The 18,718-nt window shown below is 37.2% G+C and overlaps 2 protein-coding genes across 2 annotated transcripts; both read left to right on the top strand.

The window, feature by feature from the left end:
- Positions 1-528: 528 nt before the first annotated feature.
- glp2r (glucagon-like peptide 2 receptor) lies at positions 529-12,604 on the top strand. Its single transcript, XM_042507492.2, has 14 exons — positions 529-571; positions 1,398-2,037; positions 6,112-6,220; positions 6,304-6,408; positions 6,772-6,893; positions 6,997-7,103; positions 8,022-8,178; positions 8,295-8,454; positions 8,543-8,603; positions 8,698-8,764; positions 9,072-9,160; positions 10,051-10,189; positions 10,271-10,312; positions 11,028-12,604. The coding sequence occupies exons 2-14, from the start codon at positions 1,960-1,962 to the stop codon at positions 11,394-11,396; spliced, it is 1,605 nt and encodes a 534-aa protein (XP_042363426.2). The 5' UTR covers positions 529-571; positions 1,398-1,959; the 3' UTR covers positions 11,397-12,604.
- Positions 12,605-13,327: 723 nt separating this feature from the next.
- On the top strand, positions 13,328-18,418 carry pts (6-pyruvoyltetrahydropterin synthase). The gene is made up of 6 exons (XM_042507491.2): positions 13,328-13,540; positions 15,054-15,133; positions 15,240-15,262; positions 16,991-17,047; positions 17,795-17,865; positions 17,958-18,418. The coding sequence occupies exons 1-6, from the start codon at positions 13,449-13,451 to the stop codon at positions 18,079-18,081; spliced, it is 447 nt and encodes a 148-aa protein (XP_042363425.1). The 5' UTR covers positions 13,328-13,448; the 3' UTR covers positions 18,082-18,418.
- The last annotated feature ends 300 nt before the right edge of the window (positions 18,419-18,718 follow it).

Here is an 18,718-nt window from a genome sequence, read left to right as displayed (position 1 = left end):
ATAACCTGGCTCAGTATATGTGACAAAGAGGGAGGCCACAATCACCATCTAATGAAAAAAAAATTCCACACAGTGAATCTCTGAGGGTTGCTCCTCCAGTTTGAAAGGATGTGTCTTCAAATTGCGTGATGATTTAGATTTTTTTCTTTCTCTTCAAATCTTTTTGTTTTTTTTCTGTGTAAAAAGAGATATGTCCCATCCTTGTGGAGAAGATTTTAGCCAGTTAAAGAGCTTAAAGTAGAGAGAATATTGGACTTAGATTCAATAGATGTTGCTGGTGTGTCAGCACACAAAGGTTTCCCAGCACATATCAACCTATCCAATCGCATGATGATGAAGCGTAGGGCTGTCCCTTGAAAGTTGGAAATTCACATCATCAGACGGAGACCCTTTGGTCAGACTGCTTCCGATCAAACAGTTGGGTTTTTTTTGTGTAATTTTGGGGAGGTTTAGGTTCCCAGATTTTGCTGTGGAGTGAGTGCTCTTGACTTTCATCCTACTCTTTGGCACAGGTAGCAGTGGACTTGCAGGCAGTGGCACAGAGGAGGAGAGACCTTTCTTCTTAGAAGTGGTGAGTTTGCAACTCGCAGCAACTAATACGACACAGTCTCTGGCTTTTGTTTGTGTCTAGTGTCTGCAAAAAATGTATAAAAATTTATAACCCCTGGTTAGTGCAGTTAGCTTTTTTTTTTTTTATATATACTCCATTACATGAATGCTGCTGTCACACTGAATGTCCCACGGAGCTTGTTCAAACTTTAAAACTTTGCATGGAAAATAAAAGGAATCATCGAAAATTTGTATTTGTATTTGTATTAAGCCAAATCTGATGCGACTGGCATAATTCTGAGTCGGGTACAGCCATAATAAAAATGTCACACAGTTTTAGAAGGTCAACCAAAAAAATGATGCTGCTGCTTTAAAAACAAAAAATTGAAGCCATCAGCCAATATGCCGTCCATTGAATTCTGTGAGATAGTTTTGCCTGAAACACGTAGTGAGACAGGCATCGTGCAGATTTGTCTCTCTGCTCTCTCATCAGCTCTCTTTGTTTGTCCTCAGTGCTGATCATTTACTTTAGTTCCCCATTAGTGAAACACTACTGATGCTCCGTTACTGTGAGAGGGAACTAAACAGAGAGGGAGGGGGCTGTGTGTGTGTGTGTGTGTGTGTGTGTGTGTGTGTGTGTGTGTGTGTGTGTGTGTGTGTGTGTGTGTGTGTGTGTGTGTGTGTGTGTGTGTGTGTGTGTGTGTGTGTGTGTAATTTAGGATTTTGGATGTCTAAGCTTGTATTTATGTGTCTGTGGTCATCATAGCTGTTGGTACCTTTAAACCAGCGTGACCATCAGTTTCTAAGCACACCACAGTGAGTTGAGTTCTGTCTCCGGCTCTCCACAGGTCTTATCTTGATTGGTTGGGGGAGGACGGGGTGGGAGAGGCGATCAGTCGGTGAGGCTCCACAGGCGCTCTCAGTGGCACTCTGTCTTTGGGGAGTACAAGCTGATCACCTCCGTCACAGCCGCAGAGGTCCTCATGGACAAGAGGAATAAAGCCGAGGACTTCTTCTACAAGGATAACCCACCTCATGAAATCATTAGAAGACATGTCAATGTCAGTTTAATGGAAGAACCAGGAAGTAGCTTGGATTCTTGGGAAATTGTTGGAAACATGAAAATTGTGAGGAACTAAAGGAAACCTGTGAAAAGCCAACAACGAGCATCACAAACTGGAGAGGAAGAATTCATGTTGTTGCAAAACACTCAACTAACTTAAACAAAAAGAAATCATCCAACTCATTCTGATAATTGTGGATCTACCTGGTGTGTCGAGGCGAGGAGCGCCGTGTTGATTGGACTCCGTGATGTAAAAGGAGGATGAGTGAATAGCCTCGTGAGGTTTGAGGTGGAAAACCACCAAAGAACCCAGAAACCTGCTGCTGTCAATGTAAACACACGGCGCCATGCCAACGCTGCTGCTGCCAGGCTGGAGGACCACAGCAAGACACACACTCCTGCTCTGTGTCATCTTCACCCACCACGTAAATGAACACACACACATACACACCTACACACACACATGCACTAGTTATATTTAGCTGTGATTTTACAGTGAGTCACATCAAACCTGCTGCCACGTGGTCTACGTCTCTAAATTTTTAATATTTATATTAAATGTTTTCATATCAGATTTAATTTTTTTTCTGCCTGATGTACTGCATGAGGAAATATAGAACATGGTGTTTCTCATGAAACACAGCAGACACCCTGATGACACACGACTGTAGCAGATTCTTTAAATTTTTCTTTAATGAGTCATTTTTCATGGCGTTTAGACCACAGAGGTCCCAATACTCATTAACATGCTCTGAAATATCTACCTCTAAAATCATCGCCTGAAAGTAAAAACAACGTGGTATATAGGAAATCAAATGAGTAGTTGGATTTCTTTGAGAATTTAAGGGAAATAACGCAAAGAAACGTAAAAAATAAGACAGTTCACAGAGTTTCCTCTTCATTATTACACAGTAAATTCTCATTAAGAGTCAGTTTCTGGATTTGAAGCAGGTTTAGTGTCATGGGCGACAACAGAGAAGACGGCTCCTGTCTTCTTCCCTTCCGTGGTTGTCCTGCTGTAGACAGGGACATTGTCTTCTGTCAGCCTGCTGAGGTGAGAACGCTGTGTCTCAGGTGATGGTTGAGTCCTCAGCAGACTGAGCTGAGCTGTTTCTCACTGCAGTCTGAAGCTTCTGTCCTGATACTGAATGGACAAAGACGGCAGCTGTGATCTTAGGTTTAATTCTTACATAGAGAAAATGCTGATTTGTTTCAGGGCTGACATCAAATTAAGAGAGGATCATAATTTGAGTTAACCCTTTAAGACCTGGACAAATTGGCTTTTGTTCTTTCAGAAATATGGGAAGAGGGCAGTTAGAAACCTAAAAGGAAATGACCCAGAAATAGTAGAGAATTTAGTAAAATTAAAAGAAAATTAACAAACAAACAAAAAGGTAAACAAACAACAACAAAAAATAGGGGAATTACATAACAAAAACTGCTTATTGAAATGATTCTGTAAAATAATTTTAAATTGATAATTATGATAATTTGAAGTGTAGCTCTATGGACGTTTCCCTAGTTTTCTGAAAAATAATTTTCTAAATCTGCCAATTTCTTGCAGTTTGAGAAACATTTCTTGCCATTTTGCTCACTGTCTTTTCTGTTCTGTTTTTGAGAGAAATAACACGTTTTTTTTTTCAGGGTTCAAAGGTTTAACTTAGGGCTGTCAAATGATTTTTTGTTAAATTCACAATTAATCTTACAATAGTTATGTGCAATTAATTATTTTTTTTCAATTCCATTATTTTAAATTTAAAAACAGTTTTGAAATCCATATTGACGAGGTAAAGCATATCTGACCAGATTGTCTTGATTAGGAATCAAATAACAGCAAAAAACTGCATAGGACTAGCATAAAGTGGGCATGTCTGTAAAGAGGAGACTCATGGGTACCCACTTAACCCATTTTCACACATACCTGGAGGTCAGAGGTCAAGGGACCCCTGGGAAATGGCCATGCTGTTTTTCCATCACCAACATTTTGCCTAACTTTGGGGCATTATTCCGCCCCCTTACTGAGAAGCTAGCATGACATGGTTAATATCAGTTCCTAAAGTCTTCTAGTTTCATATGATTCTAGTATCATCTAGCTTTAAAACTCAGCCCGGTACAGCCTCTTAAAGACAGGAATGTAGGACAGCGATTAATGCGATAATAAAAAAACAAATTCACACATTAATTACAGGCCTTAATCGTATTGCAGTTAACACGTTAATGCTGACAGCCCTAGTTTCAATACTTGGGAGAGGTGTCTGAATGCAGCATAAGAAAAGTGATCCAGGTTTCAATTTATTATTATTATTATTATTATTAATAATGATAATAAAAACCTTTAGTGGGGGACACACTCACAGGCTGACATCAGGGACAAAGAGGTCTGTTTGCTTTGCTTCAGACTCGACTGACTGAATCTGTAATTCCAGATTACACACAGGTGAAACTGTGGTGCTTACTCCCACCAAGTGGGTGAATACAAATATTGCATCATCCACAGCTCACCATATCCTTTCAGATGCTACAAATACCAATGCATATCATTGGAGATCATTACAGTTTTAATAATTCTCGAGTCGATCATTATGTTGTTAACAGAATCATTGTGAAATTAGGACCACAAGTTCCAACCTCATCACTTAAAATGATGATTATTATGACTTACTTACTCAGTGGAGGCTTTTTAGTGTATTTTTGTACAAGCATCTCAAATGACTCATGTGCATCTGAATGAACCAAACAAACCTCCCAGTTCCCATCCTTTTTTCCCCAACTAGCCACTTCAGTTTGTGGGGAGGTTTCATGTCAGCTGGGTGTGAATATAGAAAACTGTCTGCTGTTACAGCTTCATAAATTGAGAATATGTCAGTGGGTTAACTGTAAAAATGATAAGCTATGATACAGGTAGCACAGAGCTGTATTTGTCTTTGGGTAGGAATGGAAAATAAAATTATTATCTGATTGATAACTGTTTTGTAGAATTCATTTAACCTCTTAAAGTCCTCACCAAGAAAAAAAAGAATTGGAAAAAATGTTTCTTTGCAATTTTCTGTGTTCTTAGGGCTATAATCACAAAAAATCTTTTTTATTATTTTTTTTAATATACTCTATAATTTTTGAAAATACAGGCCTTTACCAAACAATTGAGATGGCCATTCATTGTAATGGTAAAACAGAAAGAAAGAAAACATCAAATTTACAGATCATTTACTGTTACAATAGATAGATAGATAGATAGATATACTTTATTGATCTCAAAACTGAGAAATTGGGATGTAGCAGCGCCATACTGTAAGAACAGAGAATAAAGAGCACACATCATTAATAGAATATAAAGGAATATGCTTAAAAAAACTAAGAGACTGTACATATCTACATATATACATGTGTAAAATGTGGAACAGTATCTGAATAAATATAAATAGAAATAAAGTCAGCAGTGCAGAGTGACATGGAGCTAAGACCGGAGTTTAAAGCGCAGACAGAGGTGAGTTATTGTACAGGTGGATGGCTTGTGGCAGGAAAGATTTCCTGTATCTGTCCTTTCGACAGCGAAGCTGAATCAGTCTGTTGGAGAAGGTGCTCCGCTGTCGGTCCAGTGTGCGGTGGAGGGGGTGCTCAGCATTGTTCATGATGGCGAGCAGTTTTTTTAAGTGTCCTCCTCTCCACCACCGTCTCCGCGGTCTCCAGCCTGAAACCCACCACAGAGCCAGCTTTCTTAATGATTTTATTAAGTCTGTTGGTGTCACTGGCTCTGATGCTGCTACCCCAACAAACAGCAGCGAAGAAGATGGCACTGGAGACAACAACCACAAATGCTTGTGATATGTTAGAATACCAACATATATCAATTTGTGACCATGGAATTAGTATTATTACCAGTACTACTATTATATCAACGCATATTTACCAATACAAAAAAAAATAAAATCATATTGACATAATTTCTTTCACCAGTTATATAATGATCTAACATTAAATATATGGTATTGACAACAGTGAATAGTCATCCTTTTTTTCATAAAAAATGTTAATTAATCTCTTAGCATCACTACCAAAAAAAGGCCAACTCAACGATTGGCCATCCACCAATGTTTTTCACCTTATACATAATGGATAACATCAAATGTGTTTTAAATAACAATGAATGATCAGAAGTTCATTTTAATGTAATTAGCAAATAGTCAATTTTAATGTAATTAGCTTAACTTCACTACCTTTACCATAAAAAGTCAAATGAACCGTTTGGTAGAGCATACTCTAGGAGGCGGACTGCAGATGTACTATGTAAACACACGTTGATATCCTGTACATTTTTTAGCCTAACTGAGTGGTAGAGATGGCTCAGTCAGGTTGATTTGAATTCAACACATTTTTCATTAAGATAAAGTGACTCAAAATGTGCTCTACTGAACGGTTGAGCAGGAAGTTAAAGGGTTGAAACCTGCATTTTTTTGAATGTAACTTTTTATTGAAATAATAACCTTTCTCTCTCTGTTTAGATCTATGTGCAGGTAACAGCCTCAGTGCTCGAGAGCCTGATTGCCAAACGGACTGAATACTGGGAGAACTGCAACACAACTCTGGAAACCAGTGCTCTCTCAGAAACTGGTGAGCCTCCTGTCAGCTGTTCTTATGTTAATTATCTCAGTTATTATTTTCCTTGTGACAACTAGATTATTGCTCTTTCACAGGAATCTACTGTAAAGGAACTTTTGACACATTTTTGTGTTGGCCCCATTCATCTCCTGGAAACGTGTCCGTCCCCTGCCCTTCTTACTTACCATGGATCAGTGAGGGTAACGTTAACTTTTACCACTTAAAAACAACTAATGTATGACTTACCAAGGATCAGCAAGGGTCACACCATATTTTACCACTCAAAGAGTCACTAAACCCCCTAATTTTGGCTTGAATGTTTGAATGTGAAAAAAGGCTCAAAAACGTGCTGGGCTGGGAGGGCAGCTAAAACGAACGCAGTCACCCTGTTGTGCTGCCTCTTGATCCACAGCACCTCCCTACGCCCCAAACACAAAGTAGTCAGTTGGTTAAAGGGCAACGATGGGGCACCGTCAAAAATCAAGAAATTATTACTCTCCTCATCTGTCTGTATTGACAAAAAGAAAACATTCTGATATCAGTTTGTCTTAAATATCCTGCAGACGGCTCCAGGAGGGCACACCGAGAATGTTTAGAAAACGGGAGATGGCGACGGAGGGAGAATTCCTCAGAGCCGTGGAGGGATGACTCTGAATGTAAGGAGGACCATTACTTCAAAGACAAGGTGATTATGAGGGGGACAGTTTCTGCTACCGCTTACTGTTGCCCTCCCTTTATTGGAAGCATCTGAAGAGGTGTTGTCTACTTGTGTATGTGTGTGTGTCCAGGAGGATGAAATGCTTCGCCACACGGCCCTCAGGCTCATCTCTGTCATTGGCTATTCCCTGTCCCTGACCTCGCTCACCCTGGCTACGCTCCTGATGGCCATGTTGAGGTCAGTGGAGGGGAACATGGGACTTCTGGTGGTTATGGAACATTTTCTATGGAGAAAGAACAAATAACAAAGCCCTGGTCCTGATATCTCACAGTGATGGTAACATGATACACCAAAGTTTTTACTGAGATCTGAGAACAAAACAACAACAACATTACCTGTGACCGCTGTAGCCATATAGACCACGTATGCACGCACATGCACACACACACACACACACACACACACACACACACACACACACACACACATACATGCAAGACCATCTAGTGGTTTGTTGAATGAACAACATTTTAAGCTCTAGACAATCACAGCACAAGACGGCGGGGCCTGTCTCAACTCTTTTGCATTGCAAGAAGATGTGCATAAAAATGCTATGCTAAATGCTAAAAATGATATATGAATTAATGAATAAATGTATAAATAAATCGATTTTAACATTGATAATAATATTTGAGAAATTGAAATAAATGCATTTTATAATGAATAAATAAATAGATAAAATGTAAAACCAAACACCAAACAAAAAAGGTAAATAAAGCTTAAAACAAAAATATCAGTTTATGTCACATTTTATCAATTAATTAATTATACTTTTATTTTTAATATTTATTTATATGTATAATGGCATATGTAATGTATTTATTTAGTTAGGGTTTTTTTTATTTCAGTAGCTTCTGTCCTCCATATGGCACAGATTCACTAACTTTAACTAATAATTTAAAGCGATAACCCAGGAGGCAGGAGAGATATTTACAGGGGTATGAAGATGAGCAGTCCTTATAAATTACTGTATAAAAACCAGGAATCATTTCAATGTAGCTGCAGGATCATTTTTAATACCTCTTCTGACATAATGCACACAGTGATTATTTTACTTGAAGTGTGGATCAGTGCCTTCCTGTATGTGTTCTCCAGGAAGCTCCACTGCACCAGGAACTACATCCACATGAATCTGTTTGTGTCGTTCATCCTGAGAGCCGTGGCCGTCATCTCCAAGGAAATCATTTTACACATCATGTACTCTAAACTTCCAAAAGACGACTCGGGATGGAACTCCTACTCGAGCTCTTCGGTACTGAAAGCTCTGCCTTATTATTCACACATTAGCTGATACTGGAGTCCTGAAGCAGAGCTGTGAATGAACCAAACTGTTTTTAACACTAATTGAGGGTATTTCTTTGACTGCAGATTGCGTTGGTGTGTAAATTCTCCAAAGTGTGCATGGAATACTTTGTGGCCTGTAACTATTTCTGGCTCCTGGTGGAGGCCATCTTCCTCCACACGCTACTCTTCACAGCCGTGCTGACCAAGAGATGTCTGCTCAAGAAATACATGCTGCTGGGATGGGGTAAGCCCTTTTTGTTTTGTGTGTGTCTGTTTATATGTTTAAATTTTATAAGAATAATGTTTTGACAGTAAAATGTTGCCTGTTTTAGGAACGCCTGTTTTATTTGTAACACCATGGATGGTGGTCAAGATTTTATATGAAAACACAGAGTGAGTGTTTTATTACAGACTTCACAATTAGTCAACGAAATGTATTCAAACAGTCCCCGTTGTTTGACGTTTTAACCTCTTTTTTCGTCATTAGATGCTGGTTGATGGTGAACAGATGGTTCTGGTGGATAATAAGAGGCCCGATTACTTTGTCAGTGCTGGTGAGTGAGGAGTCTGAATCTTAGAAAGATGATCTAAGAGCCCGACGTTCATGATACAGATGTTCATCTTATCCCTCTGCTGCTGGCCGTCCAGTAAATGTCTCCCTGAGTTCATGCTGCGTTTCACGCCTCCTGTCTCGTGCAGACATGTGATATAGAAGCTGCTATATAGTTTAGTAGTCACAAGCATGACTGATCACTAATGTCTCAGTGAATAAATTCGCATTGACAGAAACATCACAACATGCACATTCTTATACAAATGTAGTCTCATCAGTTTCCTCAAAGTCTGGATTCTGTGTTTCAGGTGATTTTCTTCATATTCATCAAGATCCTGATGCTGCTGCTCTCCAAACTGAAGGCAGATCAGGTGAAATTTACAGACTACAGATACAGGTGACTTTCAACAACTGCCAGCAAACATGTTTGATTCCCAAGTGCTCTCTTTAAATAGTACAGTAAACAGTACAATAAACAGTAAAAAGTATCGTAAATAATATAATAAACAGTAAACACAACAGTAAACAGTACAATCGACAGTATAGTAAATAGTAAACAGTACAATAAACAGGAAACAGTACAGTATACAGTATAATAAACAGTAAAGTAAATGGTCAGCAGTACAATAAACATTAAACAATACAGTAACATACAATAAACAGTACAGTAAATGGTAAACAGTGCAGTAAACAGTACAGTACACAGTATAATAAACAGTACAGTAAATGGGGAACAGTACAATAAACAGTAAACAGTACAGTAACTTACAATAAATAGTACAGTAAATGTAAACAGTACAGTATACTGTCAACAGTACAGTATACAGTATAATAAATACAGTAAACAATAAGCAGTACAGTAAACAGTAAAATAGACTGTACAGTCAACAGTACAAAAAACAGTATAGTAAACAATACAATAAACAGTACAGTAAACAGTACAATAAACAGTACAGTTAACAGTTAAAAAAAAAACAGTATAGTAAACAGTACAATAAATAGTACAGTTAACGGTACAAAAAAACAGTAGAGTGAACAGTACAATAAACAGTACAATAAACAGTACAGTAAACAATAAACAGTGCAAAAGGTTCCTGGTTTAAAATCTGAAAAACAACCAGCGCAACTTTCAGTGTCAGGTCTCTTTATTTTGTTATGACTGTAATTATACATGTAAAGAGCTCCCCTTTCTGCCCTCTCCGTCTGTGCCAGTATATGTTTATGTTTTAGCCTCTCCTGACGGTGTGTAATGATGCTCCGCTGTGTGTTTTTGTTCCTGTCCGTCAGTTTGGCCAGAGCCACACTGGTTCTGATTCCTCTGCTGGGAATCCATGAGGTGGTCTTCACAGTGCTGGTCGATGAATGTGTGGAGGGCAGCAGTCGCTATGCAAAGACCTTTATAAACCTCACCCTCAGCTCCTTTCAGGTAATACCTGTACAGGTGATTACATGTCATGTTGTCCTAAAACCACATTAACCATCATCTTTGATGTGAATCCTATTTCAGGGGTTCTTGGTGGCTGTGCTCTACTGTTTCGCTAACGGAGAGGTAAAGCTCCTCTGTATGTGATCTCTCATTTTTACTTTAAAGCTGTGCAAAGTGATATTTTATATTAACGATGGTTCAAATGATTGTGGTGTTTGAATGTCATTCAAAAATACATATCATCCATCCTTGTATAATTAGCCCCAGAACGTTTTTGCCTCTTTTATCTCATTGTTTTGTTTTTAGACCACAAACTGGCAGCATTTAGTTGTTTTTAGCAGAAACATTCATATAAACCATCTGAATGACACCTGCCCAGCAGCAGATGGCAGACCGAGTTAGCAAAAGCCGATAGACATAGTGGAGCGTTTAGCAGCTTAAAAGTCAGAAAAATAAAGTCAAAAATATTATGCTAAAACAAACATGCGTGCTGGCCATAGATTAAAACTAAATTAAATTAAATAAAAATAAACAAATAAATTAATTAAATTAAATATTTAATTAAATAATTAAATAAAAATGAGTTACAGTTACTGAAAAAAGGCATTAAACTGCAGATACTAATAATATGTTGGTGATTACATAGGAGTTAAATCTAAATATATTGTTTTAGCTAAGAAGTTTACGTAGATTTAAACATTTGTTCTCTGTTTTCTTTTGTCACAGCTTGTATACGGACAGTTTTTTTCTCTGTCTTGTTTTAAACATTACTTTGATAAAGTAGTTAAATTACCTACAGGTTGCTAACTGGTAAAACTTGTCTTTATACTGGACTCAGGTCCAGGCTGAACTGAAGAAGCGCTGGCAGCTCTTCCTGTTCACCAACCACTTCCAGGTCAGGAGCTGTTTCCGGAGCGCGCCCCTCAAACACCTGTGGAAGTTCACCGGACGGCGCCGCACACACGGCTCTCGGCAGAGTGACTTCTACGACGAGGACGGCACCTTCTCAACACAACCTCACCTGCTTCAGGTGGCCGTACACGGAGAAGGTGGGGGGTTCGGACGAAGCGAGGTCAAAGGTCAGCGGTCACAGGGCTGCGGCACAACAGGGCTTGACTTTCTCACCAGGAAGAGCCTGTCCAGTAGTGACGGAGAGATGACGCACGGAGAGACAATGGAGGAGATTCTGGAGGAGAGTGAGTTCTGAGCACTTTCACTGGTCGCTGGTGGGATGATGTCGCATCATTTAACCCTCTGAGACTCACCATATAACCATGTTCAAAGGCAGAAAGCAGCTCAACGGTGTCCTTTTTAAATCATAAATCTGAAATAAACATTGTGTTCATTTTAAAGGTTCAGATTTTATTAGAGGCTCTTAGGAAATTATGATTGAAGGGGGGCACCTGGTTGCTCGCCTGGTAGAGCCGGCATCCCATGCAGAAAGGCTACATCTGTGCTGCAGCTTTAAATTTTAATCCAGGCTGGTTACCTAAAAGCATAATTCAGAAGTTATAAACCTTTATCTCTGAGTGCTCTGCAGTCAAAGAATAAACGTACCCTTACCGACAATTGAATGCATTACAATGTTCGCTTTTCATATTTATACACATAGTGAACCTCATAGAGGACCTTGTACTATACAAACACATTTTCACTGTTTTATTTACCATGTAAAATATTTTACTGTGACAGACCAGTCAGAAACATCTACACATCACAAAATCTGGACTGAAATGTGTATATTCATGTAAAAACACCATTTGTTCTCTGAATGTGAATAATTCAAAGACACTCTGTGCAGCGGGTTTTACAGTTTTCTATTCTAATGAAACTTAAAATGTATTACATGCTTTTATTTGTTGTACAGGTGAAACTATCACACACTATTTGTACTTCTAGTCTGACAACAATTAATGTGTACAGATTAAACAGCAGTTAGACTGATGAGATTGTCTTCTTTTGTCCTCCAGTTTGAAATGGACCTGACGGCTTTAATTTACTATCATTTATAAAGGAAACATCGTTTGTTGCAGTAAAACTGGTTTTCGGCAGATTCCTGTACTGCAACCAAAAAAATAAATGACATTAAAATATAGAATTGAAACTAAAAAAAATACTTCTGACAGTAGAACTGAGACACAGAGAGTCAGCCCAACAGTCAGTCAGGAGCTGAAGTCTCATATGAACTTGTAAGGAAATTACTAATAACTGATATTAACCCTTTGAAACCTGAGCAGACTTGCTTGATTTCTTTCAAAAATGTTGGAGGAAGGCAATAAAAAAGAAATGACCCCAAAATTAACAAGAAATTAATAAACAGTTCAATAATATTATCTGTTTCTCTTCAAGTGTAAGTTATGTGCTATTTTTAAAGTGCTGTATGTTATGAAGAAATAAACCTAATAATTCTCAAAATTCTGGCTGCTTTTTTTTTTGTCATTTTTTTTAAATCAACAGCAATTACTTTTATTTCCAGTACCGAAGCATGTGTATTATCATAAATTACTGTTGATACTTAAGTACAGTAAATATCAGATACTTAAAGACTTTACTCGAGTAACATTCTAATAGGTGACTTAAACTTCTACCAAAGTCATTTTCTGATCTGATCTTATTTTTACATGTGGGTTTTACTGTGTCTTTATACTTCTATGTCTATTCATGTGAAGCACGTGGTGCATAATTTCTTTTTTGTAATGCAAACTATTATTATTATTAGTAGTAGTGGTAGTAGTAGTAGTAGTAGTATTTTTATTATTTTATGGTAAGAGATATCTGTACTTTTACCCAAGTGTGGCTTTTAGGTATTTTATCCACCACTGCTTGTGACACAAAGACAATTGAACATTTTTCATTTAAAAGTGCAAATATTTATTTGATAATAAATAAATGATTGTTATAATCTCTTTTGACCTTTCTGGTTTATACTTGAGTGTATATCAGAACTGTTGCGCCCTAACATAAAATGTAAGTCACAATACAAAAACAAATAACAGAGTGTATCCGATTCACTGTGGCTTGAACCACTGATCATTGTTACAGAGTGTCTTTATTAAAACCCGTTCAGACCTGATGTGGGACATGTGAGTCGTATTTACGCCCTGATTTGAGCCAATAGGATGGCAGCGCGAGTCACAGGGGGCTGGGGCTTCTCATACAGCTACTTCCGGGACTCCCAGCAGATTATAAATCTATGATCAATCCCCGGTTTTCCTCTAGCCGGTGACCATCATCCATCACTCCCGGTCAGCAAGTGATCATGTCCGGAATCCCGGAGAGCCGCAGCGGAGCGGAGCGTGTCGGATACATCACCCGGATCCAGAGCTTCAGCGCCTGTCACAGACTCCACAGGTACTCTCCGTCTTTTTTTTTTTATTATCTGCCGACAGATTATTATCAGAGATGGATAATATTTCCTAAACCTGTCTGCAACATTGATCCTGGCTCATGCACATGGAGGAGCAGGTTGTGAAGATTATTATTATGTGAAGAAACAGTTTATTTTACGGATGATAAGTGAGCCAGTCAAACCAGCAGCCGCGCGGATTTTGATTTTGATGCGTGTCTATTAGTTATATTATGGTACGGGGGCTTAGAGCTGCCAAAAAATTGTAAGCGTAAATTCTGTTCTTACTCAGTATAAATAGAAATGGGCTGGTGATATATGGACTGAACCAAAACTGTGAAGATTTAGGATGATAAATTCAGCTATCAATATGGTATTGAGAATGATATTTTATATAATTTAACTGAAAAGCAAAGATCCCTATGTGCTCAGTTTAGATCAGTTATTTTACCACTGATGGATGAAACTGGACGTATATGAATTTCGAGAAAGACATGCAGCTTTTTGGTATGTGTTGTTTGGCTGATATAGAAAACAAGTTTCATTTTGTTTTCTAGGGCCCTTTTATGTGGAACTGTGCAAATTTTTGTTTAGTAACATAAAAATAGATATTGATTTAGTGTATATGGATGATGCACAAAGATTAAAGTGGTTATTTACATATGAAACATCTATATTAGTTCATTATCTGGAGAAAAAAGCATGGGAGATGAGAAAACAAGCTGTTTGTCAAGATAAACTTTAGGGCCCAGATTTGTAAAAAAAATTAAAATCTATTTTTCACTGTACAATTCACTGTACAATTCATTTTTTTTGCAAGAATATTGGTCATATGTTATTTTGTAACTTAATTTATTTTGACTACCTACTTTTTCTTTTTTGCTGATATCTGTATAACTGGAAGATGACACATGCTTTGCATTGTAATGGTGTCTTGTAATCCCATGTGGGATCGGCCAGAAATGGAATGACACAGAAATAAAAACTACTAAACTAACTAACTAACTAACTATAAGAGCATTAGAAATTATTCTACAGCTCTCTTTTTAAGGGGAGCTCCAAAGTCAAAATTACATCAAATAATCATCTTGATCCTGTCACAGTTTTTTAAATGGGTTCTATGAACCCTTCAATGGATTATTGTTCAGGGTGACTGACTGTGTCCTTGTCAAATTTCATGTGATTTTACGGAGCATTTTATGAGAAATTTAAAGGCAAAGTCAACACAAATGTCTCTATAATTTCCTCGCATAGGATAATGTTTAATGGCTTCTGTTGAGAAACTGATTCCTCATTTTGTCTCTATTCATTTTTGAATGAGATTTTTTTTTTACAATTAAGGCTATAACAACGCTACACTTACTTACTACACAAGTCTGAGCGTATGAGTTTCACCTGGAGGCAGCACGTATCAAAAAACCCTTTTCTTTGTCACACAAACATGATTGAAAACAGAAAGACGTTATCATTATCTGCGCAGCAGGTTTTTAATAAAGTGTTACCCCAACTGTGTTCCAGCATCCACTTGAGTGATGAAGAGAACAAAAGAGTTTATGGAAAATGCAACAATCCCAACGGTCATGGACACAACTACACAGGTTTGTCACACTCTCTCATACACTCCTGTTGTGTAACACATTACATGCAACGCTGCACCTTTAAAAACGTCCCTCGTTTATTCAGTACTCTCATTTCTGTCCACAGTGGAGGTGACAGTGCGTGGAAAGGTCAGTATCTATCTGATCACAATGTTCTTTTACTCACTGAGACATTTTTTTAAAAACTTCATCACTTCATCACCGACCAGCTCTTCCTTCATCTTTTTGTTTTTTAATTTGGGGTTCAGTGAACTGAAATACATTTCTATGATTTTTTATAGGCTGATGAAAATGTGTTTAGGCTCAGTGTCTGATAAAGAATCAAGGAGTAAATTCAGGCACTATGGAGGACCAGAATGTATGCACGTCATTATTTTTTGGCTTATATCTACATTTATTTATCCGTTTCCTGTAACCACTGATCCTGGAGGGTTCTGCAGGAGGAGACAGACAACCATTCACACCTACAGCCAATTTAGAGTCACCAGTTTACCTGCATTTGTTTGGACTGTCGGAAAACCTGAAGAGAACTGACGCTGACACAAGGAGAACACGTTAATGCCACACAGAGAGGATCCAGCCGGCAGCGGGTTTGAACCCTGAACCCTCTTACTGTGAGGGGGCGGTGCTTAAATGTTTGATTTGATTTGAACTTTATTCATTTAGTATATGTTAAAAAAATAGAATGAAATACAATAAGAATATAATATAGTTATACACAAACATACGAACATATCTGAATAGGGAGGAAGTGAAAACGCATTAAATCCCACCTCTTCTCCATCAGTTATTGAAAAATAAAATTCTTTGCTTCCATTTTATACAAAAAGAAATTTCTATGCAATATTCTATGTGCAATGTATTTACATTGTTATTTAGGAAAAGAAAAAAGTGCAGTAGATAGAGAAAAAAATGATAATAATAATAATAATAATAATAATAATAATAATAATAATAATAATAAGCAGTACTTCAAAGCAGTGCAAAAATAAAACAGAGGACTGAAATTATTTACTAATATGAAACTAAATCAGAAAAGGATGAAACCTGTTTGACGGTGTTGAAATGTAGAGCTATATGATCACATACATACATACATACATAAGGTCATAAATTAGAATGATTAGAATAACATCTTTCTCCAAGCTATGTGCTTCAACTTCGCCCTTATCTTGAAATATAATATATTGACCATTTATGATATTAACAGTCTCCAAAAATGTATTTTTATTTTTAAAGTGATGTATATAAACAGACTTAGCATAAAACTTTAATGATTTTTTTAAATCTACAATTCTCAGGGTTAGTTGTTAACCTACCAGACAAATAAATATATTTTTACCTTTTATCAGTATATTGTGCATCTAGAGGATGATACTATTTGAAATACCGCAGAGCCAAATTATGGAACATGAACTTGACCTTTTTAACCAATTCTTTGTCTTTGTCCGGGTATAAGGAGAAACTTAAAAGTGGTTTCATGTCAAAAAGAATTTTAACTGTATAGATCATAGCTGTGTTTCTGCACAGTGCTGATTTATTTGGTGTTATATTTATTTCTTCTCACTAGTGATGATTGGTTTGGAAGATATGTATTTATATTCATATTATACTTTGCATTGTCTTGTATTTTTAAATGTTTGTAGATTTTATTCCTCTCTTTATGTGAGATCCTTAGAGAAGCTCATTGTGGGTTTCGACCTCACCTGCACATATAAACAGTTTTATTTTCTTTATCTTAATGTGCAAATGAATAAAACAATAAAAAATAAAACTAGACAAACAAACAAACATCCTGTACTGTACGAGACACAGTAAACATTTAATATTTAACCTTCATCGTGTCACTGTCTACAGATCAACCGTCTCACCGGCATGGTCATGAACCTGACAGACCTGAAGAGGTGCATTGAGGTAAGATCATCTAAACAAGCAGATGTTTACTTTATTAATCCCTCAGGGGGGAAAACGACCCGAAATATACACCATGCACAAACAGGACCGACACACATGCATCAGCGTACACTGTTTCCTCAATGATTGTCCTCGAGCAACAGTGCTGAGCTTTTATTTTGTGCAGCTTAAAGATATTTAATCCGTCCATGGACATGTGAAAGGTGCACTAATAGTAGATGTTGAATTACACAAAACGTTTTCCACATGCTGTGGCCGAAGTAGAACACAGATACAAATCAACTGCATAGAAAATGTATCCAGACACACTGAACACAAATTTAAAGGCAACATGCTCCCATGTTTCTCAGGTGTAAGTTGAAGATCTGAGACATTTTAATGCACTCAATAGATATTTTCTGTGAAAAACATCTCTGTTTTTTATTTGTCAGAATTAACTGTACTGTGGGGCATTATAAGTTCTACTCAGATATTATAATAATAATAATAATAATAATAATAATTCATTTATATGAGCGTTTTAAATCACTCAAGGACACCTTGCAAGACAGTTAAACACATGCAGCAATGCATCCATAGACCATAAAGTCAAACAATCATTAATAAACAATAATAAGTTAATATAATAACTTCACAAGATCAAATATCCTTCAGGAGATCAGCGCTAACAGAGTTTGTTTAGCTTAATGTTTCAGTCTGCAACTTTTTGTTGACTGATTTAATGACTGATTTGATTGTCTCGTGCAGGACGTCATCATGACTCCACTGGACCATAAAAACCTGGATAAGGACGTCCCATACTTTGCAGATGTTGTCAGGTGACTCTCCTTCTCAGCTGCTTTCACAGCAGCTGCCACAGATTGTTTCCACGTTACTCTGATTACTTTTTTGTTTGTCTTTGTCCATTTAGCACAACCGAGAATGTGGCTGTTTACATCTGGGACAACATGTTGATGGTGCTGCCGCCCGGCCTGCTCTACGAGATTAAGATTCATGAGACTGATAAGAATGTTGTCATATATCGAGGAGAGTAGAGTGTTGATATAGATTTAGTCCTAGTCCACCCCTCGCCTTTTTCGTGCATTAATGTCTTGGGGTAGAGCGTCATGATTCCTGTTGCTTATTGCAAACTGGTCATTCTCAGAGACAGATACCTTATTAGCTGGGGGGTTATTGACATCTAGTGCTGTTACAGTGTGCACCTTTCAGGTTGATGCATCAAACCTTATTGTATGTAGTTTTTCCAGTGCAGTGATGAAATAGTTTCTTACAATAAATGCAACTTGTTTTTCTTTTAAACAAAATGACAAATGACATCATTTTTGAAAAATACCCTCACTTTTCAAAAATAAAAATTTTCAAAAAGAAGAATTTTCCCTCCCAAAGATTTTTTCAAAAATGACCTCAATAAAAAAAAAGAAAAGCCTTGCCAAAGTATCTTAATTATTTAAGAATAATTTCCCCTTTCTAGGAAGAATTTAGTTTTCAAATTGAATTCATTTGTCCTAAATGACTTGGTATACTATAAATGTCTTCACATTCCTAAAATTTATTGATTTTCAAAAATGAATTTGCTTTCTAAAAATGACCTCACTCAATAATGTCTCATTTTTTGGGTTGATACAAAAATTGTACATATATATATATGTGTGTGTGTGTGTGTGTGTGTAT

This window comes from Plectropomus leopardus, chromosome 19 (genome assembly GCF_026936395.1).
Source record: "Plectropomus leopardus strain MGB_pleo_1.0 chromosome 19, ASM2693639v1, whole genome shotgun sequence".
In the NCBI taxonomy this organism is placed as follows: domain Eukaryota; kingdom Metazoa; phylum Chordata; class Actinopteri; order Perciformes; family Serranidae; genus Plectropomus; species Plectropomus leopardus.
The sequence above is the reverse complement of the archived record's forward strand: the minus strand, read 5'-3'. Positions and strand labels throughout refer to the sequence as shown.

Excerpts from the sequence above, each read along its gene's own strand:
- glp2r (XM_042507492.2), top strand. The coding sequence starts at position 1,960 with ATGCCAACGCTGCTGCTGCCAGGCTGGAGGACCACAGCAAGACACACA. Across the intron at positions 2,038-6,111 it reads GTGTCATCTTCACCCACCAC|ATCTATGTGCAGGTAACAGC; the intron begins GTAAATGAACAC and ends CTCTCTGTTTAG. Across the intron at positions 9,161-10,050 it reads TTTACAGACTACAGATACAG|TTTGGCCAGAGCCACACTGG; the intron begins GTGACTTTCAAC and ends CCTGTCCGTCAG.
- pts (XM_042507491.2), top strand. The coding sequence starts at position 13,449 with ATGTCCGGAATCCCGGAGAGCCGCAGCGGAGCGGAGCGTGTCGGATAC. Across the intron at positions 15,134-15,239 it reads TCATGGACACAACTACACAG|TGGAGGTGACAGTGCGTGGA; the intron begins GTTTGTCACACT and ends TTCTGTCCACAG. Across the intron at positions 17,866-17,957 it reads TACTTTGCAGATGTTGTCAG|CACAACCGAGAATGTGGCTG; the intron begins GTGACTCTCCTT and ends TTGTCCATTTAG.